General features: G+C 52.1%; 1 protein-coding gene across 2 annotated transcripts in view; it reads right to left on the bottom strand.

Annotated features, from left to right (window-relative positions):
* The window catches only part of LOC147115363 (mannan-binding lectin serine protease 1-like), a 64,604-nt gene that overhangs the window by 24,634 nt on the left and 26,965 nt on the right, over positions 1 to 13,005 (bottom strand). For both annotated transcript variants that reach the window (XM_085989618.1, XM_085989619.1), the window contains 2 exons: positions 5,345 to 5,412; positions 1,181 to 1,280 (listed from right to left, as the gene is read on the bottom strand). In XM_085989618.1, the coding sequence (XP_085845744.1) occupies positions 1,181 to 1,280; positions 5,345 to 5,412 (168 nt within the window). The remainder of the gene's footprint in view (positions 1 to 1,180; positions 1,281 to 5,344; positions 5,413 to 13,005) is intronic.

Raw genomic sequence — 13,005 nt, 5'->3', positions numbered from 1 at the left:
GATGAGGTGCTGTTCCTCGAGCTTACGTTGAGCTTCATTGGAACAATGCAATAGCCCGAGGACAGAGAGATCAGAGTGGGAGTGAAGCGGAGAATTAAAGTGACAGGCGACCGGAAGCTCAGGGTCACCCTTACGGACTGAACGGAGGTGTTCCGCAAAGCAGTCGCCCAATCTGCGTTTGGTCTCCCCAATGTAGAGGAGACCACATCGTGAGCAGCAAATACAGTATACTAAATTGCAAGAAGTACAAGTAAATCGCTGTTTCACCTGGAAGGGGTGTTTGGGGCCCTGGACAGTGGGAAGGGAGGAGATAAAAGGGCACGTGTTGCATCTCCTGCGCTTGCACAGGAAGGTGCCAGGCGAAGGAGAAGGTCTGGCACCTTCCCGTGACCCTGAGCTTCTGGTACTGGAGGATGAGGAACTTACAGGGTTACGGACAAAAAGCGGGGATGAGGGACTGAGCATGACTGCTCGTTCAAAGAGCCAGCACAGGCACGGTGGGCCGAATGGCCTCCTTCTGGGCTGCAAGTTTCTATGATTCTATGTCATTACACAATCATACACCAGGTATAATGAAATGTTCCTTATCTTCCTGTAAGGGCCAGACTCGGAGACTCATCAAGGATTACATGTAATTAAGTGAATGGTTTAAGAAGATGGTAACGGGTGAAGTGAAACATCTTTCTTTTAACATAGGAACTTGGGTGAAAGGTCGAGGTTCATAGTGTGGGAGGCCATCAGTGTTGAAGAAAGTAGAAATGATAAGTCTAGGAGTTTGTCCAGGAGCGTGAATGAGGGGTGAGAAGGGGCTCCACAGATATGGGAGCAGGATTGAAGTTTTGGGTGTGCTTGGGCTTTATAGAGAGTTGTTATAGGGGAAATTATACAGGTTCAGGCCCCGACTCAACTCTACAGCAGAGAGGAGTTGCTGGGACCAGATACTCTCGAGTTGGGAGCGAGGTACCTAAATGATGTTGGTTTAGAGCTATCATGGCGAACCTAAATGGCAGAGCAAGCGCAATGGGCCATATGACCTAGTCCTGTTCGGTTTCTAGTTGATGGCGGCATCAGTATTGCTGGATATATTGTGAATGGACACTTACGCTATTGTAATACAGTGAATGGGCACAGAATCTGATGGCACCTGAATGGATGGAAGAGACAGCAATCTAGCCCTTACCTTGCTTCAATCCTGCACAAATCATATCGTCCGTTACTTGCCTCCCGAGCTTGGAGTAAACATTCTTGCAGTTGTCATGGTGTACGATAGGAATCTCAATCTAAACAAGAAAGCCAGGGACAGTGTGTGTTAATTGTTAAATCCAAATGTACCATAAAACCATATTTACCACAGACAAAGGCCCATTGTGTCTATCCTGGCTCTTTGCTAGAGCAATCCAAATCAATCCCACACTCTCTATCTTCCTCTGCTTCACATATGTATCCAATTTTCCATTAAAAGATGCAAAGGTCTCGGCCTCAATCACTCCCTGAAGCAAAGCATCCCACACTCCAACAACTCTGTATAGACATTTCTCCAAACCTCTCCCCTCATTCTTAGTTATAATTCACCTAGCTCTTTGCTTCTGGTCAACCAACTTTCTATTGATTCTGCTTTAATTCTTGTTATACCATAAGCCTGAATGTTTCTAGAAAGCCTCCTGTGAGACACCTCATTGAACACCTTTGGAATATCCTTATTCACCCCATCTACCACATTCCATTCATTGAGCCAACTAGTCACTTTTTCAAACAACTTGTCTTTAACAAATCTGTGCTGATTGTCCTTGATAACAAGTTCATAGGATAAGATGTTTAGCAAGATACCATCTCTCGTTGCCCCAGTATGGAGAAGAATATACTGCTGCTTATCACAGTGCTGCTGTTGCTGGGAGCCAGGAAGTGATGCTAGATGTATGAAACATTCACTCTATCTACTCCACAAGGAGCAGTTAAGGCGAAAAGCATAGATGCATTTAAGGGAACGTGCAATAAACACAGGAGGGAGAAAGGTATAGAAGGATAAGCTGATAGGGTGAGATGAAGAGGGGAGGCTCATGTGGAGCATAAACACCGGCACGGACCAGTTGGGCCGAATGGCCTGTTTCTGTGCTGTAAATTCGATGTAACTCAGCAGTTGAATTCTAATTATGGTTTAGGCGAGCTTGGGTTGTGCCTAGAGAGCATCTTGAGCTTTTAATAATAGGGTGAACTATCAGTGGATACAAGTATTTTTGTTATGTTGGTTCTGGTCCTTTAGGTCAGTCATAATACACAAGGAGTTAAAAATGAGCAACATTCAGAATCACATCTGCAGCGTTAACAGGACGCAGTGTGGGGGCGATTTCCGTTTGCTTCTCTGAGACTGTTGGCTTGATGGAGGAGCAAGTCACTCAATTGAAACATTGCTTGGTTGGGTCCGTGTGTCTCACTAGCAGTTACTCAGATCCAGAAACCTCTGCTAACTATTCATGAGGCTGAACTGTTCGACAATCATCGAATTAGTCTGGAAATTCATAGAAATCAGGTCAGTCCTGCAGCTAAGAATATAAGAAAAGCATAATTGTATGTACACAAGTTTAATTATAAAAGTACAGTTTAGTATAGAGATCACAAACCATTTATACAGCACCTTTCTCAACCTCAGGACGTCCCAAAGCACTCCACAGCCAATGAAGTACTTTTGAAGTGTAGTCATTGTTGTAATGTAGGAAACGTGGCAGCCAATATACGCACAGTCAGATCCCACACACAACAATCAGATAAATGACCAGATAATCTGTTTTAGTGATGTTGGTTGAGGGATAAATATTGGCAAGGACACCGGGGCGAACTCCCCATATCTTCTTAGAAATAATGCCGTGGGATCTTTAACGTCCAACTGAGAGGACAGATGGGGCCTCAATTTAATGTCTCATCTGAAAGATGACACCTGAAAGATGTGAAGGCCCTCGAAAGGGTGCAGAGGAGATTTACCTGAATTGTTCCAGGGATGGGGGGGATCTTGGCTACAAGGACAGGTTGGAGAAGCTGGATTTGTTTTCATTAGAGCAAAGGAGGTTGAGGGGTGATTTGATAGAGGTGTACAAGATTATGATGGGTTTGGATAGGCTAGACGGGGAAAGGCTGTTCCCACTAGTTGATGGTACAAGGACTGGGGGACACAGATTAAAGTTTTTGGGCAAGAGATACAGGGGGGACGTGAGGAAAACCTTTTTTACGCAGCGAGTGGTGAGGACCTGGAATTTGCTGCCGACGGAAATGGTGGAAGCGGAGACACCCAATGTTTTCAAGGGAGACTGGATAGGCACTTGAGGGAAATAAACTTGCAGGGCTACAGGGATAGAGTGGGGGAATGGGACTGACTGGATTACTCTACAGAGAGCCAGCACGGACTCGATGGGCCGAATGGCCTCCTTCTGTGCCGTTATGACTCTATGGGGGAGAAATTGGGTATGTAGCGCCACCTGTTAGCGCCTAAAGAGGGCAGTCAGTGGCTGTAGCGCCACTAGCTGCGCCTCCCGCGATATTCAGCGGGGGCACTAATGGTGGCGTTAGCCTGTTGTGCTGCGCCGCCACCGATGACGTCATCGGTGTGCGCAGCGCCCCATTAGCGCCCCGATCGCGATATTTGGTAGCGAACGCCGCTGTAGTGCCGTTCGCTACCCGCAACCGGTTCACGGGGCCTTGCTGTGCCGGCAGTGGCGCAAGTTAAGGTGGAGGTGCGGGGCGGCTGCTTTTTTCGGCGGCTGCCTGCCAGCACCTCCGTCCCCGGCCTCCTGATCCCCCCCCCGCGGCATTGCCAGCTGTTTCCCCGAGAGCCCGGCACGTCTCCTCGGTGCCGGCTCTTTTGCCGGCACTCGCGATCGGGGATCGCGCTGTTGCAGGCCCCTCCCCCTTAACAATGGGAGGAAGGCCTGCAGTACCGCAGTGTACCGTGCGCTGCGATATTCAGTTTCAACGCCCTAAGAGGGACGCGGAGCGCCTCGAGCCTCGCCCCGTCTCCCTCTAGGGGTGCTGAAACTGAATTTCTGGTGCTCGGTATTACTCCGAACGCTGCGCAAAAATCAGCGCCCAGGCAAACTTGGCACTTCAACCGAATTTCTAGGCCAATAACTCTATGACCTCCAACAGTGAGGTACTCCCTCAGTACTACCCCTCCAACAGTGCAGCACTCCTTCAATACTGACCCTCCGACAGTGCTGCACTCCCGCAGTACTGCCCCTCCGACAGTGCAGCGCTCCCTCAGTACTGCCCCTCCGACAGTGCAGCGCTCCCTCAATACTGCCCCTCCAACAGTATAGCGCTCTCTCAGTACTGCCCCTCTGACAGTACAGTGCTCTCAGTACTGCCCCTGACAGTGCAGCGCTCCCTCTGTACTGTCCCTCCGACAGTGCAGTGCTCCCTCTGTACTGTCCCTCCGACAGTGCAGCGCTCCCTCAGTACTGTCCCTCCGACAGTGCAGTGCTCCCTCAGTACTGCCCCTCTGACAGTACAGTGCTCTCAGTACTGCCCCTGACAGTGCAGTGCTCCCTCTGTACTGTCCCTCCGACAGTGCAGCGCTCCCTCTGTACTGTCCCTCCGACAGTGCAGCGCTCCCTCAGTACTGTCCCTCCGACAGTGCAGTGCTCTCAGTACTGCCCCTGACAGTGCAGTGCTCCCTCAGTACTGCCCCTGACAGTGCAGTGCTCCCTCAGTACTGTCCCTCCGACAGTGCAGTGCTCCCTCTGTACTGTCCCTCCGACAGTGCAGTGCTCCCTCTGTACTGTCCCTCCGACAGTGCAGCGCTCCCTCAGTACTGTCCCTCCGACAGTGCAGCGCTCCCTCAGTACTGTCCCTCCGACAGTGCAGTGCTCCCTCAGTACTGCACTGGAGCACAAAATCTACATTGACTCTCAAGTCACTGCAGTGGGACCTGCACCCATGACCTTCTGACTTGAGCAAATCCTAATATCCTTCTCCTCTGTAATTTGCACCTGTGCCAACCCCCACGCTCCACTACAAACGTTGGTTCTTCATCTGCTCACACCCCCATCCCCACCTCTACCGAAGGATTCTTTTATCATTGATGAGCCTGTAGAAAGGCTCCTTATTGCCCTTTATGGATTTGCTCCTTTTCTCATACCCCCATTTTGTAATCTCCCTTTTTCGTAGCTCTCTCCTGGATGAGGAGACGACAGGAGAATGAAATATTCAGAAGGAAATGCTGCGATCGGCTGCTGGTCAATATCAGCGGACTCTTCCACCATTCCAGCGAACCGCGCCCGAAGAGGCCGTGCGGAGAGGCTGCCTGGAGCTGAACTGTTGCACACTGTGTTCTGTAACATGTCAATGACAGACGTACCTCCATCAGAGTCTCTGGAATCGAATGCAGGAACTGTTTTCCCCATCCACTAACTATCACCATATCACCTTCAAAACAAAATGAAACAATGCAAAGTTTTAATATCCAGAACACACTGACTGCTGAAGAAAGGCCAGCAGCTCCCCATGGGAGGGCACACTGCCTGATGGAGAAACGGAGCCGTACAAGCCAGGGCCCATCCCTAATCGGAGTTGAGATGAACTCAACAAGTGCAGTAATAGGGCTGCAGCAACTGGCCCACAATCCCCTGGGTTGGGGAGAACATTGGCCACAGTTTATGTGATTCCATCAAGGTCAAATATCCTGACATATGAAAACAACGGGCAGGAAAAGACCAGCTAGTCCATCAAGCCTGCCTCATATCATGGCCAGAGCATCGTGACTAGACACCCCAATGGCCCTGAGGGACACCTCCAGTAATCTGTCTTCAGCCTCATCCACAACCATTGACTACAACCTTCTGCCTGTGGGATTGGAGCCAGTTCCTAATCCAGTGCATCAAATTCCCACTAATATCATGAGATTCCATCTTGTGAAGTAACCCAGTGTGAGGAACCTTATCAAAGACTTTCTGAAAGTCCAGGTAGACACTGTCTACTGCATTCCCCTCCTCCACAACCCGAGTGACTTCTTCAAAAAACTCCATCAGGTTTGTAACACACAATGGGGGCGATTTTCCTCGGCCCCTTCAGGCACTAAAGAGCCTCCGAGGCAGCCAAGGGTGAGGTCTTAAGCTGCAACGTCGGTTTAGTCCGCGTTTAGTGCAAGACGCCATCTTGGTGAAGGAGTTGAAGCTTGCGTTAGGAACAGCCCCCCAAAGGATCGTTAAGGAGCTGATTGTCTGCTAGCGCTCATTAATGAGGCTGCACGGCATTTTGGTGGCTAACGTTTTACCTAATGCCCTCTCCTGACAACGACCAGTCGTTGCTGAGAATTTTGAGCGCTGCTTAAAGGCACACTCACCTTTTACTGTTCAGTTACTGCTGGAGGTTTGAAAAGGACTTTTCAAACACATTGGGAGACTTTCTGGGACACTTTGTCAAGACTTCAACACTTTATCATAAACATTTATTCTGGAAATTCTCTGAGGACTTCACCTAAAAAGAGTGAATGCAGAGCTACTCTATCTTACTGGACACCTGATAGGAGTCACCAGGAGAAAAGGAGTGCTTCATCATTGGCATCTTGCTGGGGGACCCCTTGGTCTGCAGGAGGAATGGGAGGAGGACATGAGGCCAGGCAGAGCAGCACCAGCTGCTATAGGAGAGAGGGGGACAGGAGGGCAAGGTGGCGTCCCACCCACCCCGCCCCCTGTGGGTATAGGACATCCCTCCTCCACCAGGGCCTCCAGTGCCGCATCCAAGAACCTGTGTGCCCTCTCCCTTGGTCCCTGAGCCATCCTGATACCTGCCGCTGTATGTCAGCCAGCCCACTCCACACCTTCAGTGGAAGTGGGTGCGAGGATCTCAGACACCGCTCCACGAAAATTGCGTCTAATCAGTGCTCGAGTGCCAAACCTGCCTGTGTCTGATTTAGCACCCCAGGCAAGTTCAAATTATGGTAATCAGCAATTAGGACCAAAATTGTGTGCTAAAACCAGACTTTCAAACAGGTGTGTCTTATTAGCACAGCACCCACCTTCTTTTCTGGAGGCCATATATTGCCTCGAAAAAGGCCTCTTCTCTTTCCCAGTCATCATAAACAGTAACTCATAAGATCCGTTCAAGCATCTTCCCAATGATCAATGTCAGACTGATGGGCCTCTAATTCTTGATTTGTCCTCTTTTTTGAAAGTCAGAACTACACGAGCTAATTTCCAATCTCAGGGAACAATCACTGACTCTATTGAGATGTTGAAGATACAAAACTGTCCAGCTTCACACTTGGAAAATAGTCACTTGGGCAATTGGAGTGTGGCAAGTGCCCAGGAACCCAGTGAACCCTCATCCCACCACCCAGGGGTTGCTACCCAGGACCCATGGAACCCGCACCTCAACCACCTGCCCAAACCGAACACATGGAACCCGCATCCCAGAACCTGAGAGTACAGCGAAAGGGCAGGGGACTGGAGAACTCTTTCAAAGAGCTGGCACAGGTTTGATGGACTGAATGACCGAGAGGCCAGTGTCGGGAGGAGCAGAGAGCGGTGGTACAATGAGTACTTAAACTCACTTTCGCAGGCTTTGTTACAGAGGCCAGTGTCGGGAGGAGCAGAGAGCGGCGGTACAGTGAGTACTTAAACTCACTTTCGCGGGCTTTGTTACAGAGGCCAGTGTCGGGAGGAGCAGAGAGCGGCGGTACAGTGAGTACTTAAACTCACTTTCGCGGGCTTGTTTTCAGAGGCTTACCAATCTCACAGACCGGCGGCGGCGTTCCGGAGCCACGTCACGATTCAAAAAGTGATGCGAGAGGAAGCAGCTGATTGGGGGAGTACGGCCAGGTAAGTATTTATACTACTCTATAGTTTGACAGTTAAGATTAATAGTTTATAAAATTTAGAACATCTTCATTTTTGTGGTTATAGTTTCTAAGGTCTCTGTTGTGTATCGGAGAGTACTAGTAACCAAGGGCCTTTGAGTAGATCATTTAATTGTAGTGTAATTAGTGGTATTGATTTGATTTAATTTAATTTAAATTAATTAAAGGGTAAGTCATGGCAGGACAGCTCGGCCCCGTGGCATGCTCCTCCTGCGCTATGTGGGAAATCAGGGACACTTCCTGTGTCCCTGACGACCATGTGTGTGGGAAGTGTATCCAGCTGCAGCTACTGACAGACCGCATTGTGGCGCTGGAGCTGCGAATGGATACATACTGGAGCATTTGCGATGCCGAGGACATTGTGGATAGCACATTTAGGGAGTTGGTCACACTGCAGGTAAAGGCTGCACAGGCAGGAAGGGAATGGGTGACCACCAGGCAGAGTAGTAGGCGCAGGCAGATAGTGCAGGGGTCCCCTGTGGCCATCCCCCTCTCAAACAGATATACCATTTTGGATATTGTTGAGGGAGATGGCTTATCGGGGGAAGGCAGCAGCAGCCAACTTCCTGGCACCATGGGTAGTTCTGCTACACAGGACGGGAGGAAAAAGGGTGGGAGAGCTATAGTGATAGGGGATTCTATTGCAAGGGGAATAGATAGGCGTTTCTGCAGCCGCAAACGAGACTCCAGGATGGTATGTTGCCTCCCTGGTGCAAGGGTCAAGGATGTCTCGGGGTGGCTGCAGGGTATTCTGGAGGGGGAGGGTGAACAGTCAGTTGTCGTGGTGCATATAGGTACCAAGGATATAGGTAAAAATGGGTCCTAAAAGCTGAATATAGGGAGTTAAGAGGTAAATTAAAAAATATGACCTCAAAGGTAGTAATCTCAGGATTGCTACCAGTGCCACATGCTAGTCAGAGTAGAAATAGAAGGATATTTCAGATGAATACCTGGCTAGAGGAATGGTGCAAGGGGGAGGGATTCAAATTCCTGGGACATTGGAACCGGTTCTGGGGGGAGGTGGGACCAGTACAAACTGGACGGATTGTACCTGGGCAGGACCGGGACCGATATCCTAGGGGGAGTGTTTGCTAGTGCTGTTGGGGAGTGTTTAAACTAAAATGGCAGGGGGTTGGGAACCTGTGCAGGGAGACAGAGGAAAGGGAAGCAAGGATAGAAACAAAAGACAGGAAGGAGAAAAGCAAAGGTGGAAAGTAGAGAAATCAAGGGTGTAAATCAAACCGGGCCACAGGAAATAATAATTCTAAAAGGACTGAGTGTTAAAAAAACAAGCCTGAAGGCTTTGTGTCTTAATGCGAGGAGCATTCGTAATAAGGTGGATGAATTAGCTGCGCAAATAGATGTAAACGGATATGATGTAATTGGAATTACGGAGACATGGCTCCAGGGTGACCAGGGCTGGGAATTCAACATCCAGGGATATTCAATATTCAGGAAGGACAGGCAGAAAGGCAAAGGAGGTGGGGTAGCATTGCTGGTTAAAGAGGAGATTAACACAATAGTAAGGAAGGATATTAGCTCTGATGATGTGGAATCTGTATGGGTAGAGCTGAGAAACACCAAGGGGCAAAAAACGTTAGTGGGAGTTGTATACAGACCCCCAAACAGTAATGCTGAGGTTGGGGATAGCATTAAACGGGAAATTAGAGACGCGTGCAATAAGGGCACAGCAGTTATCATGGGTGACTTTAATCTACATATAGATTGGGCTGACCAAATTAGTAACAATATTGTGGAGGAGGAATTCCTACAGTGTATACGGGATGGTTTCCTGGACCAATGGCCCAGAAATTCAGGTCGGGGGCTTCCCGCGGGTGCAAGCCCCCGACCTGCACTTACCTTGCGTGCCGGCCGTTGAACTGTGGACCCCCGTGGAATTCCGATCCGGGGCCTGCTCCAGCTGCCGGCGCGCAGTGCTTGTGTATCCCAGGGGCGCAGTTAGTTCGATGCGTCCCCTGGGATCACATGGGCCAAAGGGGGACAATCGGAGCAGGGAAATGCCCATTCATAAGTCTTGACAGGAAGAGCTGTCAAAACTTAGAAATACTACGGGCCCCAAAACATCACTAAACCTTCAAATAATTTTTTTTTTTAAATCACATTTTTAAAATCTATCTATATCTATCTATATATATATATAAATCGGTCGATCTGTCTGTCTGTCTGTCATTCTGTCTGTCATTGCCTGTGCGTCTGTCGGGCTATGCGCTCGAAAGTTACAGGGCGTACCTACGCGCGCGTTACCTCCAAAGAAAGCTTACGCTTCCGAGACGGTTTTAAGCGTATTTACGTTTCGGCCGGGCTAAAATCGCGCCCGCGGTATCTGAAAAACCTTCAACGTTCTGCTCATTAGCATCTCATTATCCGCTTATTAGCGACAGAGTGACCGAGGTCGACCAATCGTACGGCGGCTTGCTGCCGCATGCGGCCGGGCCCTCCTACGGTCGAGTGACGGGACGATTGACCAATCCTACGCTTTGGTCACCTGACGGTCGACCAATCGGTGCGTGTGTTGGCGGGCCTTATCGTTCTGAACCGAGGTGAGTAGCCACCATCTTGCTTCCATTCTTTTTCCTGCTTTCTGCGTCTTTCTTTTCAAATATACATTTCCAGCAAAATAAAATTCAATTTATTAAATTCTTTTAAAATAAATCACTCATTTGTAAATATTTTATCTCACCTGAACATTCTTTTTCCTACCTTTGCCCGTTTTTTACTTAGGCCTGAAAGCCTGGGCCTTTCTTGCCCAGCAAGGCCCGAGCTAGGTAACTGGGCTGCTGCTAAGCTCCTCACCTCCGCCCGCCCCCCACCCCCCGTGTCACGTTACCCGGGGCAACGGCGTCAGCCACGAGGGTCAGGGTGCGCGCGCAGCAGGAGCAGGTGAGACTCTGTTCCGCGCTCGGCTCGGGCGGGGGGGGGGGCGGGGCTCTCGAGAGTGCGGATCGGGTTACCCCGGCAACGGGAGTGCGGGCCGGCTGGGGCTTGGAGAGCGCGGCTCTCGGCCGGGGGGGGGGGGGCGGGGCTTGGAGAGCGCGGCTCTCGGCCGGGGGGGCGGGGCTTGGAGAGCGCGGCTCTCGGCCGGGGCTCGGAGAGCTGGGCTCTCGGCAGTGCAGGGGGGCGCGGCAGGGTTACCCCGGCAACCGGGCGTGGCCGTGCCTGTCTCTCAGCCTCAAGCCCTCCCCTCCTCCCTCCCCCCCCCGCCCTCCCCCCTTCCTTCCCCCCCCTCCCTTCCCCCCCCGCCCCCCTTCCCTTCCCCCCCTTCCCCCCCACCCTCCCTTCCCCCCCTTCCCCCCTCCCTTCCCCCCCGCCCTCCCTTCCCCCCACCCACGCTCTCTCTCTACCCCCCAGTCGCTCTCTCTCTCTCCCAACAACAACATGCCCTCGAAAAAGCCTCGGCACCGCCGGGCACTTCAGCTAGTATATATACAACCGGATACTTCTTTCTGTCTGTCTATCTGTCTGTCTGTCCTCACGTGTGCGTCTGTCGGGCTATGCGCTCGAAAGTTATAGGGCGTACCTATGCGTGCGTTACGTCGAAAGAAAGCTTACCGTTCCGAAACAGTCGTAAGCATATTTACGTTTCGGCCGGACGAAAATCGCGCCCGCGGTATCCGAAAAACGTTCAACATTCCACTCATTAGCATCTCATTATCCGCTCATTAGCGACAGAGTGATCTCGAGGTCGACCAATCGTACGCCGGGTTCCTGGCGCGTGCGGCCGGGCCCTCCTACGGTCGAGTGACGGGACGATTGACCAATCCTACGCTTTGGTCACCTGACGGTCGACCAATCGGTGCGTGTGTGGGCGGGCCTTATCGTTCTGAACCGAGGTGAGTCGCCGCCATCTTGATTCCAAACTTTTCCTTTCTTTTTCCCGCTTTCTGCGTCTTTCAAAAAAACGTTGCTTTTAAAACACATTGTTTTTAAAAAAAAGTTAATTACTTTCTAAATCTTTTATCTAATCTCATTAATTTTCCTACCTTTCCCCGTTTTTCCAGGTAGGCTTCGAAGCCTCGGCCTCTCCTCCGCACCCACGCCCGAGCTAGGCACCTCCCGGCCCCAGTCAACAAGCGGCCCCCGATCGCCGCCATCTTTGTGAAGGCTGGAGGGGCGGGCCTCAGCCGAGCGCCGCTACCTTAGTAAAGGAAGCGCGCGCAACAGGAGCAGCTGAGACGCGGCGTCTCTCTCTGTTCCCCGCTCGGCTCGGGCGGGGGGGGGGTGCTTGGAGAGCGGGAAGGGTTACCCCGGCAACCGGGCCCGCCGGCCGTCTCTCACAGCCGCAATCGGCGCTCTTCAAGCCAGCTCGGGAGGGCGGGGCCATGTCAGTGCATGGGGCGGCACGGAGCTCCGTGCAGCCATCACCGGTGCTGGGCTCGGGTGCTTTGTGGCCTGCGGACGAACAGCGGCTGCGGACCTCGAGCTGACCAGGGCGCTGGACTCGGCTGGGCCATGTCTTTGCGGGTGTTCGCCTCGGCCAACGGCATCAGGGTGACGGCCGAGGCAGCCAAAAGCGTCCAAGGGAACGCGTTCATCCAGGTGCCGAGGCCCGAGGCCCGGGCCCCGGGGCGGAAAGAGGGATTGGAGCGGGGGATGAGGGCTCGGGCAGGGGAGAGGGAGGAAGGGGGTAGGGAGGTGGTGAGAGGGAGGAGGAGGGGGTAGGGAGGTGGTGAGAGGGAGGAGGAGGGGGAGAGGGAGGAGAGGAGGGAGAGAGAGGGTGGGGGAGGGGAGAGAGAGAGGGTGGGGGGAGGAGAGAGAGGGTGGGGGGGAGAGAGAGAGGGTGGGGGGGGAGGGGAGAGAGAGAGGGTGGGGGAGGGGAAAGAGAGAGGGTGGGAAAGAGAGAGGGTGGGGGAGGGGAGAGAGAGAGGGTGAGGGGAGAGAGAGAGGGTGGGGGGAGAGAGAGAGGGTGGGGGGAGAGAGGGTGGGGGGAGGGAGAGAGAGAGAGGGTGGGGGGAGGGGATGGAGAGGGGGGAGGGAGAGAGAGTAAAGCAGGGAGAGACAGGGGCAGGGAGAGAGAGAGGGTGAGGGAGGGAAAGCGTGAGGAGCGGGGAGGGAGAGTAAAGCAGGGAGAGGGTGAGGGAGGGAAAGAGTGAGGGGGTGGGACAGGGAGGAAGAGCTTACCTTCTTCCTTCCTTCGCAGGGGT

Source organism: Somniosus microcephalus, chromosome 6 (assembly GCF_052327205.1).
Source record: "Somniosus microcephalus isolate GS21.2 chromosome 6, FLI_Smic_1.0, whole genome shotgun sequence".
Classification (NCBI taxonomy): domain Eukaryota; kingdom Metazoa; phylum Chordata; class Chondrichthyes; order Squaliformes; family Somniosidae; genus Somniosus; species Somniosus microcephalus.
Note: the sequence above shows the minus strand (reverse complement) of the source record. Positions and strands in the feature narration are given on the sequence as shown.